Source organism: Lepidochelys kempii, chromosome 1, assembly GCF_965140285.1.
Source record: "Lepidochelys kempii isolate rLepKem1 chromosome 1, rLepKem1.hap1, whole genome shotgun sequence".
In the NCBI taxonomy this organism is placed as follows: Eukaryota; Metazoa; Chordata; order Testudines; family Cheloniidae; genus Lepidochelys; species Lepidochelys kempii.
The window spans coordinates 53,751,102-53,774,035 of NC_136380.1; the positions used below are offsets into that span (position 1 = coordinate 53,751,102).

The 22,934-nt window shown below is 41.3% G+C and overlaps 1 protein-coding gene across 1 annotated transcript in view; it reads right to left on the bottom strand.

The window, feature by feature from the left end:
* Positions 1 to 22,934, bottom strand: part of TRPC4 (transient receptor potential cation channel subfamily C member 4) — a 206,463-nt gene that overhangs the window by 78,860 nt on the left and 104,669 nt on the right. The window contains exon 3 of the mRNA XM_073342454.2: positions 18,403 to 18,921. Coding sequence (XP_073198555.2) covers positions 18,403 to 18,921 — 519 coding nt within the window. The remainder of the gene's footprint in view (positions 1 to 18,402; positions 18,922 to 22,934) is intronic.

Consider the following 22,934-nt stretch of genomic DNA (forward strand, 5'->3'; position numbering starts at 1 on the left):
GTTCTCTGTGTATATAAATCTCCCCATTGTATTTTCCACTGCATGCATCCGATGAAGTGAGCTGTAGCTCAGGAAAGCTTATGCTCAAATAAATTTGTTAGTCTCTAAGGTGCCACAAGACCTCCTTTTCTTTTTGCGGATACCGACTAACACGGCTGCTACTCAGAAACAGTTTTGTTAATGCCCATTTTTTTTAAACTTACTCTTTTAAAATAGTTAATGGTTAACACAGTACCGTACTGTATTTACTTTTTTTTTTTTCTTTTTGACTGTGTGTGTCTCAGCTGCTGCCTGATTGCATACTTGAGGTTCCAAATGAAGTGTGTGGTTGACTGGTCAGTTCGTAACTCTGGTGTTTGTAACTCTGAGATTCTCCTGTAATTCAATTAATATCTAGTGTTTTTCTAAGGAATTTGTTTTCAAAGCTATTTAGACATCTGTCAGTACCTTTGGTGGACTGCCAGTGTTCGCATCCGTATGGTAAGAAGAGAATGACGTCTCAGTTGAAGACTTGTAGTTTGATCTTTAAATTGTAGATTTTCGATAACCCAGTCTTGTTTAAACTGGTGAATGCAGTTGCTGCCTTGTCAGCTCATGATAGGGTTGCTGATTTTGGTTGGATGAATTTCTGGAGGTTTTATCACATGGCAATCTTTAATTAAAGATTAACCTTTAATTCCTGGAGACTCCAGGACAATCCTGGAGGTTTGGCAACCCTAGCTCATGGCATTATTTCTTTTTGGACATTCCCATTCTCTAACACATTACATATATATGTCACAGAAAACAAAACCAATTTGGGGTCCAGTTCTACCCTCTGATATACTGATGCAACTCTTATTGATTCTATACATCTTAGAACAGAACTGAGTTCTATAAGCCTGATTTTGCTCAATTTCCTGAGGTTAAATCATGAGTAAATTTCAGCTGGGGGAAATTTGTAACAGTTGCTTTTCTTGGGCTCAAACTCACATTTTTTTAAAACTATTTTTATTTTAGTGCAGATTGTATTAAAGCAAAGGGAAATCAAGCCAAGACTGAAAACTGGCCAATTCTTCAGATGGTGCAAAATGGAATTGCTCCATTGGCTTCAACTGGTGTAAACTGGGGGCACTCCATTGATTTCCATGCAGTGACCCCAATTTACACCAGGAGACAATCTGGCGTTACGTATACTGTACTGTGACTTATTGTATGTACAGTTGTGTGAGACAATCTGGTGTGCATTCCATATGATATTACCTTACAAATAATTTATAGTGAGATAAAATGATCCTATTATAAGAATTAAGCCTTCCCATGACATCAATGAGTGCAGAAAACACTATAAGTGCTCAGCAACATGCAGGTGAAACTCAGAAGGTTTCAGGATTGGACATATCGATAAGCTGTGACATTGATGATATCTTTTCTGTGTTGTATCTAGAAATGAAATCTTTTGAAGGACAGGATGGTTTTGGTGCAGTGTGTAAAATAGAGGATTAACATTGCACATCCTCAACTGGCCACCCCTTCCTTCTACTAGGCTGCTGATACCCATGTAGCCAAATCAAATTCAAACACCCACGAAGTCAGATGAATAGAACGGTTGTTGCGCCGCTGCTGATCACTGTGTGCAGCACACACTACCTGTTCCCGGTTCTATTTCAAGTGGACAGGTGAGGGAAACGCATTATAAACAGTAAGTGCAGACCACAGTTAAAGGACACGTGCTTTTGGATGCTCTCCTTTCCTTATTCTGTCCCTTCATATTTCTGGCCAGCGTTTATGTCACGTCAATTCTGGCAAATACATCACAGTGTGAATGCAAGAGAAGAGATCAGAAATTACAAGCAACATAGAAGAGGAAGAGCTGGTCACAGTCTATATCTCTGACTCACATTAGCAAAAAGCAAACGCATCCTGCTCCGTTACAAAACCCAAGCAACATCTCATGAGATGTAAATGGACATTGACTAAAGCCAGCCTTCCTGCCGTATTCTGCACACCCTCTGGTTGAATGTATAGACTTTAATGGGTTAATTTCAAAGGAACTGAAGCTGTAGTTAACACTACAGCTATTTCTTCTGATCTTTTATTACCAAACGGCATGATCTTCTTTGCTTCTCCACAACATGATCTTTAAAACATCATTTTCTCAATGCATCATTAATCTAGGCAGAGTTTTACTATAAAATAAAGAAATGAATGGGGCCAATTTCACACAAACAGGTAGAGAGGGTGGTGTAAATTGCGCCTCCTTGCACCAGTTAAGTCCCATAAACAGGAGAAAAGATTTACTCAAGCAGAGATCCAAGCTGTAATATGGCCTGAAACTGCCTTCAGGGTTACCTCCGGGGCACTGTTCACTTTTGCCAAGGCTCATCAAGAGCTTTATCTGATGCTGAATCAGGGCATTTCCTCAACCCTCCTGGTGATGAGCCTTTACCAATGAATGCCACTCACTTTTGGGGTTTCTGGCTTTATTCCTCCCAGTCCCCTGTGTAGTTGAGGCTCTGGATTATTTGTTCTGCCAGTCTTGCAGTGGATTAGCCACCACTGAAAACAAAAATAAATGGCATTAGCTGGGGAGAATCTAGCTTATAGTTTATTTATCTTGAATTATGATTAAATAGGGAGATTATAAAAATGCTCTCTTGTTGGATCATATTAAAGAAGTTCTGTATTAAAATCACAAATGAGTTTGATTCCCCATAGTTTAAATTCCAGGGTTTTGCTAATTAAGAGGTCTCTTGGGTTTTGGTACTGTTTCTCTCCCTCTATGTGTGAAACTTGCAAGCTGCTAATTGTGTTAGTACATTTCTAAGACAGAGTCTGTTCTCAAAGCAATTCTTTGTAACAACAACTACTCACACAGAGAGAGACTCAAAGCAATACTCTGTAACAACAGAAACAGCACCCAGAGACTCCCCGCCCTTTTGTTGTATTCATCTCGCTTTGTTAACAATTGTGATTAAAATAGAGATCAAGGATGTATGTGGATGGATGCTTGGTATGGATAATAACTGAATGATCAGGGAGGTGCCAGTCTAAGAATCCAATGTCCATCGGCTGAAGAAGGCGTCAAGTGGAAATAACCAGAGGACCCCCGGAGGCAGACTGGAATCCACCCCACAGCCTCAAGAATGGGAGAGCCAAAGAACAAGATAACATCTGGCAGCACAGAGCCGCCAGGAATGTGACATCTGCTGATTGATTCAGCAACAGTATGATGAAGCAATTCCCAGAGACTGACATAGGAAGAAATTCCTATAAAAATGGACTCTGGAAAGTGAGAACTTTGGGGTCTGATTCTGCAAACCAACTTCCAGGAACATCAGATGTGCATCTGACAAGGCCCTGCTCCCTCCTCATGTCCAGGCCACCTGGCCAGTGGCTTGGCATGAGCAACTCTAAGGCTGGTAACTATGATAACAACCTTGCAGAACCTCTGTGTGTGTGTGAATGAATGTATGAATAAATATGAGATTGAATGGAATGTTATAGCTATAACTAACTGCTTACTATGATTCTTTCTGTATTCACAATAAATGTGGTATTTTGCCTCTTCCCCTTTAATAAGATCCTGCTGGTTTTTATTTTATTGGTGTAACACTCTGTGACACATTAGGAATAATAAATACCAAACTGTGAGAGTCCCATGTTATTTATTATTGTAGAACAGGGTTTCTCAAACTTCATTGCACCGTGACCCCCTTCTGACAACAAAAATTACTACATAACCCTGGACGGGGAGAGGAGGGGCAAAGCCCAAGCCCCGCCGTCCTGGGATGAAGCCCTTGGACTTCGGCCCTTGGGCGGTGGGGGTCAGGTTTTGGCTTCGGCCCTGGGCCCTAGCAAGTCTAACACTAGCCCTGGTGACCCCATTAAAAGAGGGTTGCAACCCACTTTGGGGTCCCGACCCACAGTTTGAGAACCACTACTGTAGAACATAGAGGCCCCACCTATGATGAGAGCCTGACTGTGCTATGCACCGCTCAGAAACATAGTGAGAAACAGTCAAATCTTGCAATCGAATAATAAAGATAAAAGGTTGGAGGAGACAAAATGACTTTGCCAAGCTCTCAAACAAATTAGTGGTAGAGCCAGGATTAGAATCCAGGTTGTGTGACTACTAAGCAAGGGCCCTGGTCACTAGACCAATTGCCTCTTATATGGGGATCAGGGAAAAGTATAGATTCACAAAGTCCTTTAAGTAGCAGTCCCTCATCCCCAGTTCCTCCTCTGCACTGACCTACAGAGTGGGTCAGTATATGAGGGGGAGCAACCTGTTTCATCATATGGAGTAAGGAGAAACACTAGGAACAACTGCAGGGCTGTCACAGAAATGCCATTGTCTAGCTCTGAGCAGTTGACTCTGTCTACATTGCAAGCAGCATGAATATGCTATCTCATTAGAACAATAGGGCCCTTTCATCTGTGTCTGGCCCTAAAGCAGTGGTTCCCAAATTAGGGGCGCCACTTGTTCAGGGAAAGCCCCTGGCGGGCCGGGCCGATCTGTTTACCTGCAGTTCACCACTCTTGGCCAATGCAGTTCACCACTCTTGGCCAATGACGTAGGCTGAGGGACGTGCTGGCCGCCACTTCCCACACCTCCCATTGGCCTGGAACAGCCAACCACGGCCACTGGGAGCTGCGATTGGCCGAACCTGTGGACACGGCAGGTAAACAAACTGGCTCAGCCCGCCAGGGGCTTTCCCTGAACAAGCGGCGCCTCTAGTTTGGGAACCACTGCCCTAAAGGCACTCTAGAACACACAAGAAAAATATACGTAAGAAACGTTGCTAGGGTTTTTTTTAAAGTAAAGATCATAAGGAACAACAGGGATAAACAATGAAGTCAGGCATGATGGAGTGAGGTAATTTTAAACTTCTGACTAAGCATTTCTGAACTAAAGGGACACTATCTGGATTGGGGAAAAGAACTTTTGAATTGTTTTCTCCCCTTACATCTGTTTGCGAAGTGCACATAATTCTTGCCCTTGTTTATTAAATCAGTTTCACCACCGCTCTGGATGCAATCCTGACTCCAATTGTATTCCCACCCACGTAAGTAAGAAATCAGTAAAATTAACCAGGAATTGGAGAGAGGCAGACATGTATCAGTGGAGACAGCAATAGGTGGGTTGATGCATATAGCAGGGGAGGGATCCTGTTGGAGTGTGCTAGGGAAGAGGGGATCAGATAGGCTGGAGTTTGCCAATGGGGAGGTGAAGAGGAGGGCACTGGGATGTGCTGTGAATAGAGAGACTGCAAAAGGTGAGCTAAAGATGAAGAGGGAGTGGCTAGAATTTGCCATGGGTCCTGGAGCATGCATGGAAGAAGCAGAGAGAATGCTGGAGTGTGCCATCTGGGAGAGGGACGAGGATGGGGGAAGTGGAGTAGATAATTCATAGTGAATAATTTAGTCAAAGAATGTTACATCTTTTTCTGTTCATAAATTGTCCATGAACTGCTCCTAATTTTCTCAAATTTCTTTATTATTTGAAACTATTCACTGCAAACTATTTACATTCTGTAGACTGTTCACAAGCAGTTAAATGCACAGGCTCAATATCAATTTGACTGGACAATTTGACTGGACAATTATATTGTGTTGCCTATTCAGATAAAGGTTACTCTAAGAAATGCGTTTCTGACGTAAATGTTCAGATTTACAAGTTCCAAATTCATTTTCTGCTGATATTCTTCAATAGTCACTTAAAGTCACTGTTTCTGAACATTCCGGCCTGTTACGTCCATTGCTAGAATATTCACAGTAAACTGAACACGAGGTCTGTGAGCACAGTCGAAGCTAATTAGTTTAAAAATTCAAATGACTATTACTAGAATTTATTTTGCAGTATTTCCCAGGTTAGAGAAAGCCAGAGGAGAGAGGATGCAGGAGGCATTTTGAATCATGCCAGGGATATGAGGAGGTGGATTGAGGTTATCTGCTGAGTGACAGCAGGGAGTGGAGATGGGAGAGATGTCATCCCTCACTTCGAAGAAGGAAAACAGAGTCTCCCTGTCAGGAGGAAGACATCCCATTTTTATGGGACCATTTTCTTTTCATTTCAAGCAGAACTTTTCATTCTGAAGCACATACATGGAGATGGACATCAGAAGGCTTTCTGCCAAAGGTTCAAAAATCAGAAATCAGACTTAATTATCATGCAACTTTCACAAGAACAAACATATTAATAATAATTTTTGAACTGTTGGAGTTGGCAATATGGAAATGTTTCCTTTTCAGTGATGATCATTCTACATGGACATATGAACAACAAAACCAACCATCTTCATTTTAATTTCAGAATAAGTAAAAGAAGATATACAATGGAAGCCTGTTCTTCTCACAGAATTCACATGTAACTCTGCAGACGCTAATGGACATACACTCACAGGGGAATAAACTCTATCTACTAGGACTGACCATACTAACAATATTCTCAAGGAAGATACAGTTGCATCCAAATGCTTATAGGAAGGGAACTGAAAATGGAAAAGAGCTGCTGTTCCTTATCAGTGCTGTGTACTGTGTTATTCTCTCCAACTTAATAACTTGTGCTAGGTGTCAGGAATTGAAGAACATCAGCATTGTTAACAGTTTAATTGGAATTGAAATGAAATGGGATAAGTACGCACCTGGCATTCATCATTCGCAAAAGCTTGTAGACACACGCTGAACAATTAAAAAAGTTAAAATGTTGAAATTCATTTTCCATCATGTGCATCCTTATACTTCCATAGTTATGGTATGCCTATTGCCACTGCTGTGGTAACTGTGAATAAATGTGATCTTTTTAATAAGAACCACTGCACCTTCCACTGGGAGATGCAAACCACATTCAGCATAGGCAGCATATAACCAATTATAGTCATACTTCAAACTTGTGAAGCAGATAAGCTGCTTACATAATTTATGCTATTTAACAATATGTGGAGTCTTATCTATAAACACAAAGGCTTCTAAATGATTTACAAAGCAAACATATGGGCTATTTTAGAGTAACTTGCCCCTGCCTGGCAAATGTTTATCTAAGTGCTTGAGGACTATGACTGAGAGTTTGCAGAAATGGGAGTTTTGGAGACATAATCCCAAACTTGAATACTTCACTTCTTACAGTTATGGGCTGCACAGACTAAACATATCTTCTCTTGGTGTTAAAATGTCCAAATATTATCCAAGTTAGCTTTTCTGGGGTTTGGTAATTTTATTATTATTATTATTTTTAGATGGAGACGCCTGACTAGGCTACACCTTTTTGTTCTTTTAGTTAATGCTTGCATGGCTACGCTCATTACCTGACACATGGCTGCAAAATAACTACATTCTTTACTTCTTCCGCATTTCTTTCAAACAAAGGACTGACCAGAGGTGTTACATTTGACCTGTTATTTCTCTTGCGTATACAATCATTCAGTCTTTTGATTTGGAAAGGATGTTAATTAAGAAGGGCTGCTGAAGTCATTCAAAGTATATCTGCAACATGAAATGCAAATTCTAATCTCTAAGATCCTCACTAAGGGTACCTCAGGTTTTTGAAATGTATTACTATTTTTGCCTCAAAATCACTGAACAGTTTCTATCTCTTGCTCTTAGCACAAGTGTTAATGTATATGAATTCAAAAAGCACTCATGGAAAATTATCCATGCAGGTTACTGGAGAGCCTGAATACCCCTACCCCTAGTATTGGACTGAGAACCTTAGGATTTGCCTGTTGTCATCTGCTGCAGAGTACACACTACATTGTAAAGAATAGCCTGGGCCTGATCCTGACAGGTGTTGAGCACCTGGCACTCTTGTCAAAGCCAAGCAGAAATCCTGAGCATCTCCCAAGAGTATGTGCCAGGACCATTGGTTCTGTTTTAGCTAGCAGGGCAGCAGCAGTTGTTTGGCTTGTCTGGTATCAGATCACCCCTCTCAGCTGTAATTATTAATCCTGAGCCATTTACTCAGACTCCGGTTCTCCACTGCATCCAAGCTGCACTCAAATCTAGCGGGGAGTGGTGTCTATAGCGAACTGGTTGTGACTCCTTTGCCTCCAGACACCTAATGCAAATTAGAGCTGCAGAGGGACTACTACTCTAACCTCTTCTGCTCTGGAGCTTACACATCAATGAATCTAGTGTAGTGGAGATTGACTCAACCATGTCCCCTTCGATCCTGCTCTCAGCACCCGCTCCACCGACATGCCCCCTTACCTCCTTTACCTGGTGCAAAATGAACTTTATGGACTGCAGAATCCATCCTTCAGTGTTTAATCAAAGAATACCTCGTAGTGGCTTCATTAAGGAATCTACAGTAAGAACTGAGTTCACACTGAGTATGATGCTCAAGATTTGGCTTGGGAAACTTATTAAATAGACTGAGTTATTGGTAATCTAGCCACGAAAGGATTATTGAGCTTTCAACATCACGTTGCTCAAAAATATAATATGGTAATTTGTGGCTGCTTCTTGTTTATGTAGTGCTAGCCAGGCTGAATAAGCTCAGGAGTCACAGGCCAAGATGTTAATAGAATGTAAACACCAAGGCTGAGCTGTTTATTAGCCTAGGTGCTCAGAAGACTGTAACCTCTTAGTTACACAAGAAGTGAACTGGTTGTGACTCCCGTGTCTGGAGAAGCACCATCATCAAATTATTAACATTCCATGTCAGATAAACTATATTATGAGAATATTGTGGTAAGCACTCAAAAATCAGAAAATGCTGGCCAACATTTTTAACCTTGACCTTGAAGGTCAGCTCTGAAATTCAGTTCAAAGCACCAGATTAAAGGAGCCTGATTTCTAGAAGTCTGACAACACATTGAAATGTCATTAAAGTCAATGTGAGTGGCACTTGTGAAAATCAGGCTACTTTTACTTATGTGCATAAATATGGATTTAGGAGTCTAACTTTCGGCACTTGGGTTTGCAAATGTTTAACATATCTAGCTCATGTGTGCCTTGACTCACAGAGAGGGAAGAAAATTGGGTAAATAAGAAACCAAGAACGAGATTTCTTTTTAAAAGAAAGGAAAACAAACAAAAATGGGGTTAACCTTAAACAATGAAGCTAAAACGCAAAAATCAATCAAAGTTACATATAACTCTGAAGAGTAAAACCAAACAAACTGTAAAAATACTGGAAAATCTTATCTTCTAATACATAACATGTGACTGTGCAGCAAGCAGCTGATGTTTTGACCCCTGTAGGTCTCCCTCTGATCAGGAAAAAACAAACAAACAAATATGGCCATCATTAGTTACAAACTGAAATGTGCATGTATTTCCTCAGCAGGCCCCGTCACAAGCTTAACGACTGTAGAGCTAAAAAATGAAAATCTCATGCTGTTGTATGTTAGGTACAAATAAAGGGGAGATGGTACGGTATGTGTCAGTTTCTCTGTTTTTGTGTTTGTAGGAGAGGAGGACTGGTATTCAACTAGTATAGTCTTGCTCACATTTCTTAATCACTGGTGAATACACAAAAGCCAAAGCCAGGAATAGTTAGCTGATCTAGAAGAGGGAAGGTATAGCTCAGTGGTTTGAGCATTGGCCTGTTAAACTCAGGGTTGTGAGTTCAATCCGTGATGGGGCCATTTAGGGATCTAGGGCAAAAATTGGGGCTGGACAATGTTTTGAGCAGGGGGTTGGACTAGATGACCTCCTGAGGTCCCTTCCAACCCTGATATTCTATACTCTTAACATCCCTTGCATGTAGTGCTTTCCCTGCTTCAGGTATGCTCCCCACTGGCACCAGCATCAAAGTGATAAAACAATGAGAAAATGGTGCTAAACAGAGCTGGAATTTCCATGATGCTGGAAATTCTGATGCTTTGAAATTTTTTTTGCTGCAAACTGGAATGAAAAGCCAAAAATTCAAAATTTCCCCATGGAATGAAAATCCTGATAAAAATTAATTCAGGATTATTGAAATGTTCTGTTTCAGCATTGTCAAAAAATATTTTATTTTGACTATCATTTTGATTCAACTTTTCTATTATATCAAAATAGTATAATATATACATACTATTAAATATAATATATAAATGTAATATTTTAATTCATATTTTAATACGGAAGTCTAAATGAAATGAGCAGAAACAAATTATTTCAACATTGGCAAATCAAAATGTTTTGACATTGTCAAAATGAAACATTTTGACTTTTTTCCCCTTTGAAAATTGTATCAAAATCGACATATTCCCACCAAATATTTAGATTTCCCAAACACGTTCCCGCAAAAATGTTTAGATTTTAACAAGACTGCATTTTTGGACAGAAAATTGTTTCAGTTAAAAGATTTTGGCTAGCTCTAGTGGTGAAGAGGTTTCAGAGTAACAGCCATGTTAGTCTGTATTCGCAAAAAGAAAAGGAGGACTTGTGGCACCTTAGAGACTAACCAATTTATTTGAGCATAAGCTTTCGTGAGCTACAGCTCACTTCATCGGATGCATGTAGCTCACGAAAGCTTATGCTCAAATAAACTGGTTAGTCTCTAAGGTGCCACAAGTACTCCTTTTCTAGTGGTGAAGGAAATTGGTACGAGAATGAGAAAGAGAAGAAACAATTTGTCTGTTTGATTAAGAACGTTGAGGCTGTCAAATACAAGTTAGGAAAAAAAATATCAGATATCGTTTACCTGGACTACAACTGGTGGAGGGAAAATTCACTGAACTAACATAGAACTCTGCTTCTGCTCCACCCTCACAGAAGTTGATGAAAAACTCCCATTGATTTAATCTGAAGGATGTCTGGACCCCAAAACATTACACCACTAGAACACATCTCACTGGTTAACTATAACCTAAGGCCATGACACTGTTTCTACCATCTTCTGAAACCTCTCTTTTCTGTATTAATCCTTTCACATGAACCACCTAACTAAATAGGGTGAGTACCCAGGATTCCATCCTGTAACTCTTACGACTTACTGAAGTCAATGGGACCTCCATTAAAGATTGCTTGAATGAATAAGGTTTGCTTGGTCTCAAAAGAACCATTTAGTGACTACAGATAGAATGAGGAGCACTGGAATACAGCATGACTGGCAAATTTTAACAAATGTTCACTGATCATTCAAAAATGTGCTTCTTATTTATCAGTCACTCCATAAACAGCTTCACTAACAACAGCACAAAATATTGCTTTAACGTCTCTTGAAAAATAGGGGTTTGGAACATTAAGACATAACATTTACTGTAAAGTCTGCAAGACAATTCTGTGGATTTTGTTTAGCATTGACTGTTTTTATGCTGTTAATAGGTTTTAAAGACCTCCCAAAGGCCACTCTGTGTGGCTTTTGAAATTGAACAATGTTTATCTTTCTGGTCTCCTAAAAGCTCTCTGCTGTTTCTTGATATTATGTCTCAATTTATCAGATGCTGGCCCCTTCTTCAACCCTTGCACTCATGTTAGATTGTTGCTTTTGACTTCTCTACTGCTGCTCCTCTCCATCTACTGGGGTACTGATTTTCCTAATTGCTGGTGTTGCAAAAAAATTAATATATTTGTGTAGAGAACATAGCAACAACAAAGAGAAGAGGTCAGCATCTAGGCCAGACTAATACCTGCTGACAGAATCCCATGAATGTGGACTTGGAAATGGACAGTAAACAGATGCACTTAGATCAAAACTGAAATGAATTGCTGGGAGAAGCCAAGCAAAGCACTCTGGGTACCATAGGACAGACAAGGAGATTTAGCCATATAGATATGCAAGGGAAGGAAAGGAGGATTACAATAAGATAAGTATGTAAGGGGGAAAAGCAGAACAATAAGCGGCAAAGAAACCTGACTTTATTCATTTGACTTGCATTAAAATCAATGACCAAATTCTGAAAATGCAGCCAGTGGTAGAAGACAGAGGAAAGGAAGAAGAGTGTTCAAAGAATAGGGATGAAGACTGAATAAGGATGCAGATGCAGAAGAAAAAGACTGAGAATAATCTTAAAATTCTGTGTTTCTTCCATGCTGAGATCTGACTATTTGCTAATAAATTGTCCACAGAAAGCAGTATACAAGTAACAAAACTGATAATGAGAAAAGCCAAATTCTGCCCTGGATGTGTGAGCACGGGTCTCACTGAAATCAATGGTAACTATAAATATGTATCATTAGAGCAGGTTTGAGTCATACTCACTATGGAGACAAAAACATGGAGCGACTGTTTCGGGAAGTAGTATAAATCAGGACTAAATACATTGAATTCAATGCTATTACATTACTGTAAAAACTGTTGTGATATCAGACACCAACTCAGAGAACATTCATCCATTCAAGCATCTTTTTTCCCATTTCACATGTTTTACTGAGTACTTTTTTCCAGATGTACAGATACCAAGATATAATCCCCTGACAAAGAAAAAGGTAAAAGGGAGTTAAAACTGAGATTATGTATAAATAATTTAAGAGTAATAAACATCACAAAGATTTTATACTCATCTCCAAAAGCAACCATTATAAACCCAGATATTTTAGAGTTAAGATCCACTTAAAAGAAATCCAAACATGTCAAGGTATGGAACTGTATAGCTATAGCACCAAAATAACCTTAACTCTGCCCTGTAGTGATATCAAAAGGAAAAAACAATCTTTAAAAATCCCTTTAATCTAATCTGGAACCACAAACATTAAAATACCTTTATTGTAAGAGTATAGTTAATGTAAGGCATCACTATAATGGAAGCAAAGTGTGTGTGTGTGTGTGTGTGTGTACGCACTTGACAGAGCATGCACATACATGTTGTTTTCTATTGGCTGGTTGCAGCTTCAAAAGAACACATATTGGCATTCAAGCTCAGTGCCTGGTTAGAGGATAGAGTTTCTCAAGGTGATAGTATTTCCTGTCATTCTTGAAGTACCATTTTAGATCTGTGATACCATGTAAGTACATATCTCTGAGGAAATAATACAGAAATATAACTCTTCCATACAAAACCATCTGTATATATCCCGCAGGTTTGTAATGTGCATTTTGAAATCATTGCAAAAGAAAAATGATCAATTGATAATTGTTTATTATTTATTTATTTTTATCCCCTGTCCTGGGCAGTTTACAGTCTACATGCATTCAGACTGACCATTGGATTTGTTGACAGAAAAATGTTGGCCTATGATTCAGATATGGGGTTATATGACGGGAGTGGGAGGGCAGGACTAGATGATCCCTTCCAAGCCCTACAATTCTATGATTTTTTACCATCCCTTCTATACTTATGAAAGGAATCATATGTGAATCAGATAAAGTTTTATATTTGATTCAGGAAAACAGAAAGCTTTTTGGCATTGTCCATCATGCCCCATGATCCTAGCACAGTGATAGCAGAAATGACTAATCAGGTCATTGGCAGTTGTCACTGTCAATGTCAATTGGTGTAAACAACTGAGACTGATCAATTAAATGTTCACATTGCACATTGCTGTATGGTTGTGGGACATTAGGGAACAGCTGATGCGCATTGCTAATTGTTACCTAGCAACAATAGGTGTTGGAAGCAGGCAACAGGCAAGTGGGGGACGGAAGGGACAGGAGTCAGACCAGCAGCAGCAGCAAAGTGTCATTTCTTGCAATCGATCAGCACCAGGAGTGTTAACAGAGTGGAAAAAAAACCTAGCTTGGGGGCTTTAACCTGCATCCTATGTTAAAGTAATATTGCAACTAAGTTGTCCAAAAATACAGAGTGTGATATTCCAGTCACTGGACTGATAACATCATTATCAACAGAAGCTATCAATGGTGTCATCAGGCATTCTCCACCTCAAAATCTAAGTGTCCTTCAACCTTGTTATTTATTAAAGAAGCAAAAGAGGCAGGCTGCCCATCAGATAGACTCCCCACTTAGTGATTCATTCTGAGAGGATTCCAACCTGGGAAGGAATTTTTCTGGGATACCTCCTGAGAAAGTCTGAATGCCATGATCACAGTATTGTGGCAGACATCAACAGAATACAAATGCAGAACATGAGCAACTTTTACTGCACAGAGCTTCCAAAATGATTTGCATACATTTTTGAAGGCTTTTTGTTTTTTCTTTACAACGGGAATTTGGCACTCAAGAAAGATGTGGACTGACAGCATTGCAAACGGATGTTCACTATTTATCTTTATGCAGAATAATGTACAGACAGTAGCAGCAGCTTGTAAACCACCATATTGCCTTTAAAGGGACCACATCCACTTGAGAGAGGCTTTTTCAATCTCTATGTCAGTTCAATCAAGCATCCTGTCCTCATTTTTGAGGCCCCTCCACGACTCCACTTCTCCTTAGTTATCCTGCCTTGTGTTTTTAAGAGTTACCCTCCTTTGCACAACAACCGTGCAATTCTTCTTCACCCATTTGGGTACTTCTCTCACAAGCACCTCTGAACTAGTACCACGACAAAACTGGTGCATGGCACACTCTCCCCCCATGTCAAACCATAAAGTCACGAGCCTGATCTATTTCAAATCCTTCTCAAGACCCACATCTGCTATGATGCCTGTGGTAAACCACTTATAGATGTCAGTACAAATTAGTGATATCAGAAATAAACAAAAATATTCCCATCTTAAAACTTAAAAGAAAAGAATATTTGAATCACATGTTCCTATAATCCTTGTCCTCCGTCCTCCAGTTTTTGTTACGTTGACTTGTTGCTTCTTGTCTTAAATTAGACTGGATGCTCTCCAGGACAGAAATTGTCTCTTACAGTAACTCCCCACTTAACGTCCTCTTGCTTAATGTTGTTTCGATCTTGTGTCCCTGCTCAATTACAGAACACGCTCCATTTAAAGTTGTGCAATCCTTCGCGATAACGTCGTTTGGCTGCCTGCTTTGTCCACAGCTGGAAGCCTCTCTACAGCTCCCCTACGCCTCCTCCCCTCCCCCCCCCACAGTGCCTCCTGCCCACCGGCAGACCCCACGGATCAGCTCCTTCCCCCTCCTCCCGCTGCCTCCTGCCTGTGGCAGTCAGCTGGGTTGAGGCGTTCAGGAGGGAGGGGGAGGAGCGAGGACTTGGCGCACAGGCTCCCCTGCCTCCCGAAAGCCACAAACCAGCTGATTGCTGCAGTCAGGAGGCAGGGAAGGGAGGGGGAGGCTGTGCGCCAAGTCCTCACTCCTCCCTCCTGCCCCCTGAACGCCACAAGCCAGCTGATTGCTGCAGGCAGGAGGCAGGGGAGGGAGGGGGAGGAGGTAGAGGGGAAGAAGAGGCGTGTTAAGGGTGGGGGTTTGGGGGAAGGGGTGGAGTGGGCGGGCTGAGGGTTGAGCCCCCCACCCCTGGTGCTTGCAGAGTAGGGGAAGCTGCCGCAGCTGCTGTGCAACATGCCTCTCCTAGCCTACAGCACCTTCAGCCTCCTTGCCTGCCTCACTGTCTCCCATGCCAGTGGGCTGTGCCTGTGTGGGGTAAGGTGGGGGCACCTCCCAACTATAGTACTGTACTGTATGGCAAAAAAAAAAATTGCCTGGAACCTAACCCCCCCATTTACATTCATTCTTATGGGGAAATTGGATTCATTTAACATGATTTCACTTAAAGTCGCATTTTTCAGGAACATAACTACAACGTTAAGTGAAGAGTTACTGTACTATGTATTTGTACTCTGCTTAGCACAATGGGCCCCAGTTTCAGCCCTGCTGTAATTTTAATAATGAATGGTAATAATAATAAAGGATGAGAGGTATGGGATGATTGATGTGTCAGGGAGGGAAGGAAATTTATTGTTCAGCTGGTTTGTTTATTTTAATTTTGTGGGGTTGGATGTACAGTAAAGGCTATTTTTCCTTCTATTTCTTGACTGAGTTAAGTTGAGAGAAAGAAAAACAAAAACCAACCACCACCACCACAAAACGATTAAAACTCAAATAAGATTGCTGAGAAACAAAATCATGTACTAGGTCAGTTGTATCACCCAAGAGATGATGTTCTAAGACAGGTCAGATCAAACAACAGAATATCTAAAGAATAGCCCACATCTTTCCCTGCTATTCCTTTTACACAGGAATAGCCTACTTTGCCTCTAACACCTTCTGCCAGTCACCAGAAATGCACAGAGGAGATGGGACAATGATCATATCCTCCGCTTGGATGGCTACAGTACTAGGTCAGGATCCTTGGTGGGATCCTGGGTGCAGAGGCTTTGACTTTCTGATTTCTCGGGGGTGGTCAACCCCTGATCTGCCGCAGGCCCCGCCCCCACTCCATCTCTTCCCCCGAGACCCCACCCCTGCCCCACCTCTTCCCACCATGTTTTGTCCCCTTCCCTGAGAGTACCCCACCCTCACTCTGCCTATTTCTGCCCCCGCTCCTCCTCCTCCCCCACAACACCTCCTGCCTGCCATTGAACAGCTGATCCTCAGTGGGTGGGAGGTGCTGAGGGAAATGAGGAGGAGCTGATCAGCGGGGCCCGCCGGCACCCACTAGTTTTTTTTCCGTGGGTGCTTCAGCCTCAGAGCACCCTGGAGTTGGTGCCTCTGCCGGAGTGGATACAATGGATGAGGTAAAATGGAATTCCCAGAATACAGCTGCACAGGGCCCGACAGAATTTAGCCCTGAGTTTGCTGTCATAGAACTGTTTTGTTTTCTAGGCTTTCCATATTTGTATCTCATACAATGCCTTCTCTTATTGTAGTCATTAGAAATAAAATAATGGGTCTGTTGTGTTTGACAATATTTGTTCCACCATCTAATAAGCAAATAAAGAATATGGCAGAGAAAATAAGCAGAACCTACTTCCATTTAAGGGGCTGCTGAGGGAGAAATAGTGAAAAAGATTAATAGAAATTGAAAAAAAAAATATCAGAAATGTAGATGATCCAGTGATTTGGAATCATTACCTTGAGAGTCAGTATTGCTTTAATGTTTGCCATTACAAGGACTCTGTAAAGGGTAAACATCTGTATTACTGCAATTTAATTAGGCATGGAAATCAGCTGGGACTATACAAGCCGCTTGCACTTGCAGATGTCTCTCACTACCTAAGACTCAAATTAGGAAAATTCAAGCTTTGCAATTAGGATTTCAAATCACTGTTCAAAATCAGAACTGCTTTTAAATGCATGAATCCATTGGAAGATCCAAGTCACAGTTAAAAATTTGCTAAATTAAGTATAAATTATAAAGTAGGATTTCACATTTTAAGAAATACAAATGAAACACACAGAGATTAGCTTCTAAAAAAGGTCTGATGTACAATTTCTGAAAGTACATGGCAGTAAGTAATTTAGGAAACTGGTGAGCATGCTTCCTGAAATAATGAAACAGCAAGTGAAAAATAGCGTCAACCACTTCTTGCTATACTAAAGGCCAACTGTAGGTCCTTCTCCAGAATTAGATCATATGGAGTGGTCTTAACCATGGCATACCATGAAATTTAAATATGAGATAAGTAAGCAACATAGACCTTTTCCAAGTCAAATAGATAGATAGATAGATCTCAGTAGATCTTGATGTTGACTTCCATGTGTTGGTAAATGTTAGCTTAAATGAAACCACAACTTACTAGGTTAGGCCCAGATTCTGCAAACTCTACCTGTGTACTTAATGTAAAGCATGTAGGTTATTGTTTGCAGGATCAGGGACTTAATAGCAATGGGTGAATAGGTTCAATTAAAGTAACGACACCTTGAACCTTTGCCCATTTTTAAAACCTGAATAGAATCATTTTAAATTATTATTGTTAGTAGCAGTACTACTAAGGTTTGAAATGCTCTGATATACTTTTCTGCTTGACTTTACACTTCTGCATTGGAGCTGCTGCTGAAAGCAAAACTCCCAAATGACATTTGGTAATTTCCAGCTAGGATCAGATGCACAAATTTTGGAAATCTCATGAAAAACTGATCTTTCTATCTAGGTTCTTATACTGTACCACAGCACATAAGAACCTTACAAATTTTAAAAGGCATGCAGGGGATTTCAGATTCTCATTAAATTTCCAGTCCAGTTTGGCATACCTGGAAAATCTTTAGAATAGTATCTCCTTTTGGATGCTTAATCAAACCAAAAATAAGTATCAAACTTTTAGGATTTATTGATATTAATTAGTCACCAAACCTATAGTAACAACAGGCATGTAATTTAACTAGCATGTAAATACGTGACATGCCCACTTTACCAGCCAGACAGTTAATGAATCGGTTTTGAGACGTACTCTTTGCAGTTCTTACTCTGTTACCAAAGACTTGCTTAATATTATTCTGTGCTAGTGATAACGTTTGCTCAGGTGAAAAACAGATAGTCCCCCAGGATCTGTGATATGATACAATATTTCAAATTCCAGTTTTAATAAACCATAACAACCTCTTAAGTTCTTCCGATAATAAAAAGAGGCCATTGTAGAACAAAAAAATAAGCAGCAATCTGAAGTTCTCTCTCTTAAAGGGCTGTATTCCAGGCAATTATCTATCACATTATTGCTACTAAATACGCTTAAACATTCTCCAGCACACTTACCTCTTTTTGTCGGTACTTAATTGCCAGCTTCAATCGTGCAAGATCATTACCATTCTGTTCTTCTATCAAGCTATTGTCGTCTCTGTAATTAAGAATAATTTCCAATTCTCTGGAACTCCGTGTCTGATCCAGGAGGTCTTTTGCAAATTGCTTGCATTGACGTGACAGCTCTTCGTATTCTGACTTAAACTCATTTTCCACCTTACTCAGTTCCTGAAGCTCCCAACTCAGTTGAAATGCTGTAAGGAAAGGATCCTCACTGGACAACGCAATCAAAGATGGACTTGCCAGAGCCTTGTAAATGTTGAGTCTGGATCGAGAATGGCGAAGGCTGTCCACATCTGAGCTTGAGACGCATTCAACACAGTTGCAGCGGACTTCATGTGGTCTAGGTACAGAAACCCCCTTCTGTACAAGAAGCTTTATGATCTCATAATTGTTCGTATGGGCAGCCAAAATAATGGGTGTAATGTCTGGTGTGAATTCTGAGAACTGCTTATCCAGGAGTATTGGTGGCACCTGTGCAAAAAAGTGAGAAAAGTTAGAGATTCTTATTTCAACAGCAGCAACAGTAAATTAAGCTACGGGATAGTTCTTCTTGTAAAAAGTTGCACAAAACAATTTGGAATTAATATTCTATTTGGCAAATGCAGCTCCTTTTTTGATTCATAAATTGTGAACTAGGTGATCTTTTCACAACATCTTTTTGTTATTTGTAATTGTTTAATCAATCATTTGCTCTAACAAATTGTAGCCTATGGTTATTCTCAAACAGTCGGCTACAGCTTTTCATAATGTCTATCTGGGCTGTGTGATAAGTCACTTAAGAAAGATTGTTTTGTTTCTGGTCCCTGATGAGATAATCTAAATTTTATAAAGAGGAGGCATGGCTGGAGAAATCACTGGGGCTTTGAGTCTCCCAGTCAGAGAGAAAAAAAGGTCCCTGCCACAATGAGCTTGTATTTGTAAGGCCCAGTCCTGAATACACTTATTATTAGGTGTCAAGATTAGTCTAACTGAAGGAAAATGGGATGGTTTGTATGACAGAGCCCTAAGCAGATCACATATAAAGGACAGACAATAAACAACACAAGAGAGTTTTAAAATACGCTTCCTTTTTGTGTGTAGGTTTTTTGTAAACCCTTAGCTCATAACTGTTCTTTGACCCTTATTAATTCTCCTTGTATATAGCGCTATAATCCATACTCCTGGCAGAATTCTGCACCACTGTGTGTGCGCAGAATTTATGTCCCCCATAGATTTCTTTGCATACACACAGAAAAATGATTTTCTGATGGGGATGCAAAGGGAAGCCACAAGAGTGGTCATGCATCCCTCCCCAGCAGTATGTTTTGGGTGTCCAGGGCAGCTGGCAGAGAGGTAAAGCAATGTGCGGCAGGGGGTGGGACTGGGGAAGACCCGGCTGGTAGCTTCTATCCTGCGCCAGGCTCAGCAGCTAGTCCTGGCTGTGCTGAGGAGGAGGGGACTTCCTCTTCCCCTGCACAGCATCCGGGGCCATGTCAGACCCACCCACAGATTTCTCCCACAGCTGTAGGAAGCTCTGCAAACTCCCACCTCCCCACCACACTTCCTGCACCCATCGCTCCTCAGCTGCAGGGGGAGGGATCACTGTACAGGGAGCTGCTCCCCCATCTGCCCAATCCCCATGCATCCAGACCCCCTTATACCTATACCCTCCCATTGAGCCTCACCCCCTACACCGAGAACCCCCCCCCGATGAGCCCCACTCCCCCTGCAGCTGGATCACCTCAACAAGCCACCCGCACCTGGATCCCCACCCCACTGAGCCCTACTCCTGCAGCATCTGGACCACCACACTGAGCCCCCCCAACACCCAGACCCCCCTTCTGAGCTCTATGTCCCCATACCCAGCCCCCCACTCCCTGCTGAGCCCCAACCACCATCACCTAGACCCTCCTGCAAAGTTCCATTACCATTGCATCCAGAACCCTCCATCAAGCCCATGTGCATTCAAATCCCACCCACGCCTGGATCCCCCATTGAGCCGGCTGCACCCAGATTGCCCCACAAAGAACCCTCTCGACCCACACCTGGATCCCCCCCACACTAAACACTTGGATCCTACCTTGCTGAGCCTGCCTGCCCAAACCTGGTGCATCTGGCAAGGAGGGGCACAGCCTTGGGGTGTTTCTGGGGCAAGCCCAGTCTTTGTGCTTTGTCAGAGTTGGGTGCAGCCTTACTGCTGAGTCCATGTCCTGGGGTGGGGAGCTGCACAGTGATCTCCCACTTTTGTGCAGCCAGTGGCCTATGCTCCCCAATGCCATGCTGGAGCCTCCACATTTATTTGACAAATAAAATTTGCATAATTTTAAAATGTTGTGCACAGAATTTTTAATTTTTTGGTGCAGAATGCCCTCAGGAGTAAACCTAGCCTATATTCTTTTCTATGTTCCTTCTCTTTTGGACCCCCAGCTTAACTTCTGTTTTCCCAGTCCAGCTATTAAAGTGCCATTCAAGAAAGTGACCTTATAAATATGAAATCTTTACACTCCACATTTGTTCCTCTTTCAAAACTTCTGATTCCTTGTTTTTAGCACAATATAAAATTTCGCCAACTGCTACCAGTGCTAGGTGATCCTGAAAATGTGTCTACTTTGTACATCTTTACTAGCTATAAAGAGTCTGGAATGAGAACTTATCCAGCAGTTCTACCAAGTATGTATATATGTGATGAAGAACAGCTTGCTCTTGTACAGCTTTGCAGTGCTGAGCGGAAGGGAAGTGTGAACTCAGCACATAAGACTTCGAAGGCACATTGGGAGCAGCTGTTTACAGCACCAATGTGCTATTTTTACAGTCACTTTGTAACATGGTGCACAAGCAATGATCCCCCCCCCCGACACACACACTGCTATATAAACAACACACACAACATTTTGAATGGTGCCTGTGACGCTTCCTAGGGGTACCCAGGGTTGGGAGGCACCTCACTACCACCTGCCTTTAACATGAGGAAGCCTTGTCTCTGCCTGCCAGGGGTCATCTCCCAAACCCTCTGACCATGGGCAATACCAGCACTCGCCAGGCCTCACAAGCCCTACTGTCACTCTACAGATTAGCGACAGGCATACTCCAACTCCCAAGCCCTCTAAGTGTCTCCCTGGTGTGTCCAGCCTCATGTCCACTGGACACTCACAGCATTCACCAATCCACTGCCTCCAAAGAAACAGTTACACTCCACCTTACCAGTACCACCTCAGATCACTGCTCCTCTCAGCACACTGAACACTTAGACATGTTTACAGTGAAATCAAGTATCAGTTTATTATCAAAGCATAGAGATTCATGTAGAAGTATTGGAAACAAATAGTTACATATAAAATAAAATCATTGTATGTCTTCTAGAGCTTAGACTTAATTAACAGGATACTTTCCTGTCTACCACAGTATTGCTCACCCAAAATTCCTGCTGCATTTTTGCAGACAGGTTGGCTATGACCCTTCTTTCATAAGACAAGCACGTTGTCAGTTTGCTTCCTAGGTGAAGGACTCAGTGTGTTCCGTTACACTCTCGAGCAATCCTTTGTTTTTCTTCATAAACAGGACCTCTCACTGTTATTTATTTCTTCCTGTAGATTTCCTCTCTTGTATATTTTGCAATCTCTCAATTCGAATTGGGCTAAGTATGTGGCATACAATTTACAATACACAAATGGCCAGACAGGGAGATAAGTGTCTGTTACCTCCTGCCTTGAAAGAACATTTCTGAGATATGTCACCTCTTGGTGACCTGCCTTAACTCCAAGATCTTAAGAATATAATTTTCAGTATAGATAAATAACCCCTTAAATATTATCTGTACATATATTTCACAACAGTTGTGATGACCAGTGGGCTCCTGGCTCTCAGTAGATACTTCACATGCTACCCTCTTCAGTGAACTACTGTGCATATATCTGACCCAGGGGATTCCTGTAAAACCCTATGTACCCTCTGTGCCCCTGCCAGCTAGCACCAAGAAGTCATTGGGTTACAGTGCCCCTTTAAAAAGGGAAAGGGATCAATAGTTGAATAGTTTGTTTTAACTGCCACTGTACATTGAGAGGATGTGTTCAGAGAACTATCCACAATGACTCCAAGATTTCTGTCCATCTACTTTAGACCCTGTGATTTTGTATGTAGATTATATTTTCCAATGGGCATTACTTTGCATTTATCAACACTGAACTTCATCTGCCATTTTGTTGCCCAGTCGCCCAGTTTTGTGAGCCATTTGTAAATCTCTACTATCAGCTTTGGACTTAACTATCTTGAGTATTGTCTGCAAACTTTGTTACATCACTGTATACCCCCTTTTCCCAATCATTTATAAGTATGTTAAACAGCACAGGTCCCAGTACAGATCTTTGGGGGACCCTACTATTCACCTATTTCCATTTTGAAAACTGACCATTTATTGTTTTTGTTTCCTATCTGATCCATGAGAGGACTTTCCCTCTTATCCCATAATGGCTTACTTTGCTTAAGAGTCTTTAATGAGGGACGTTGTC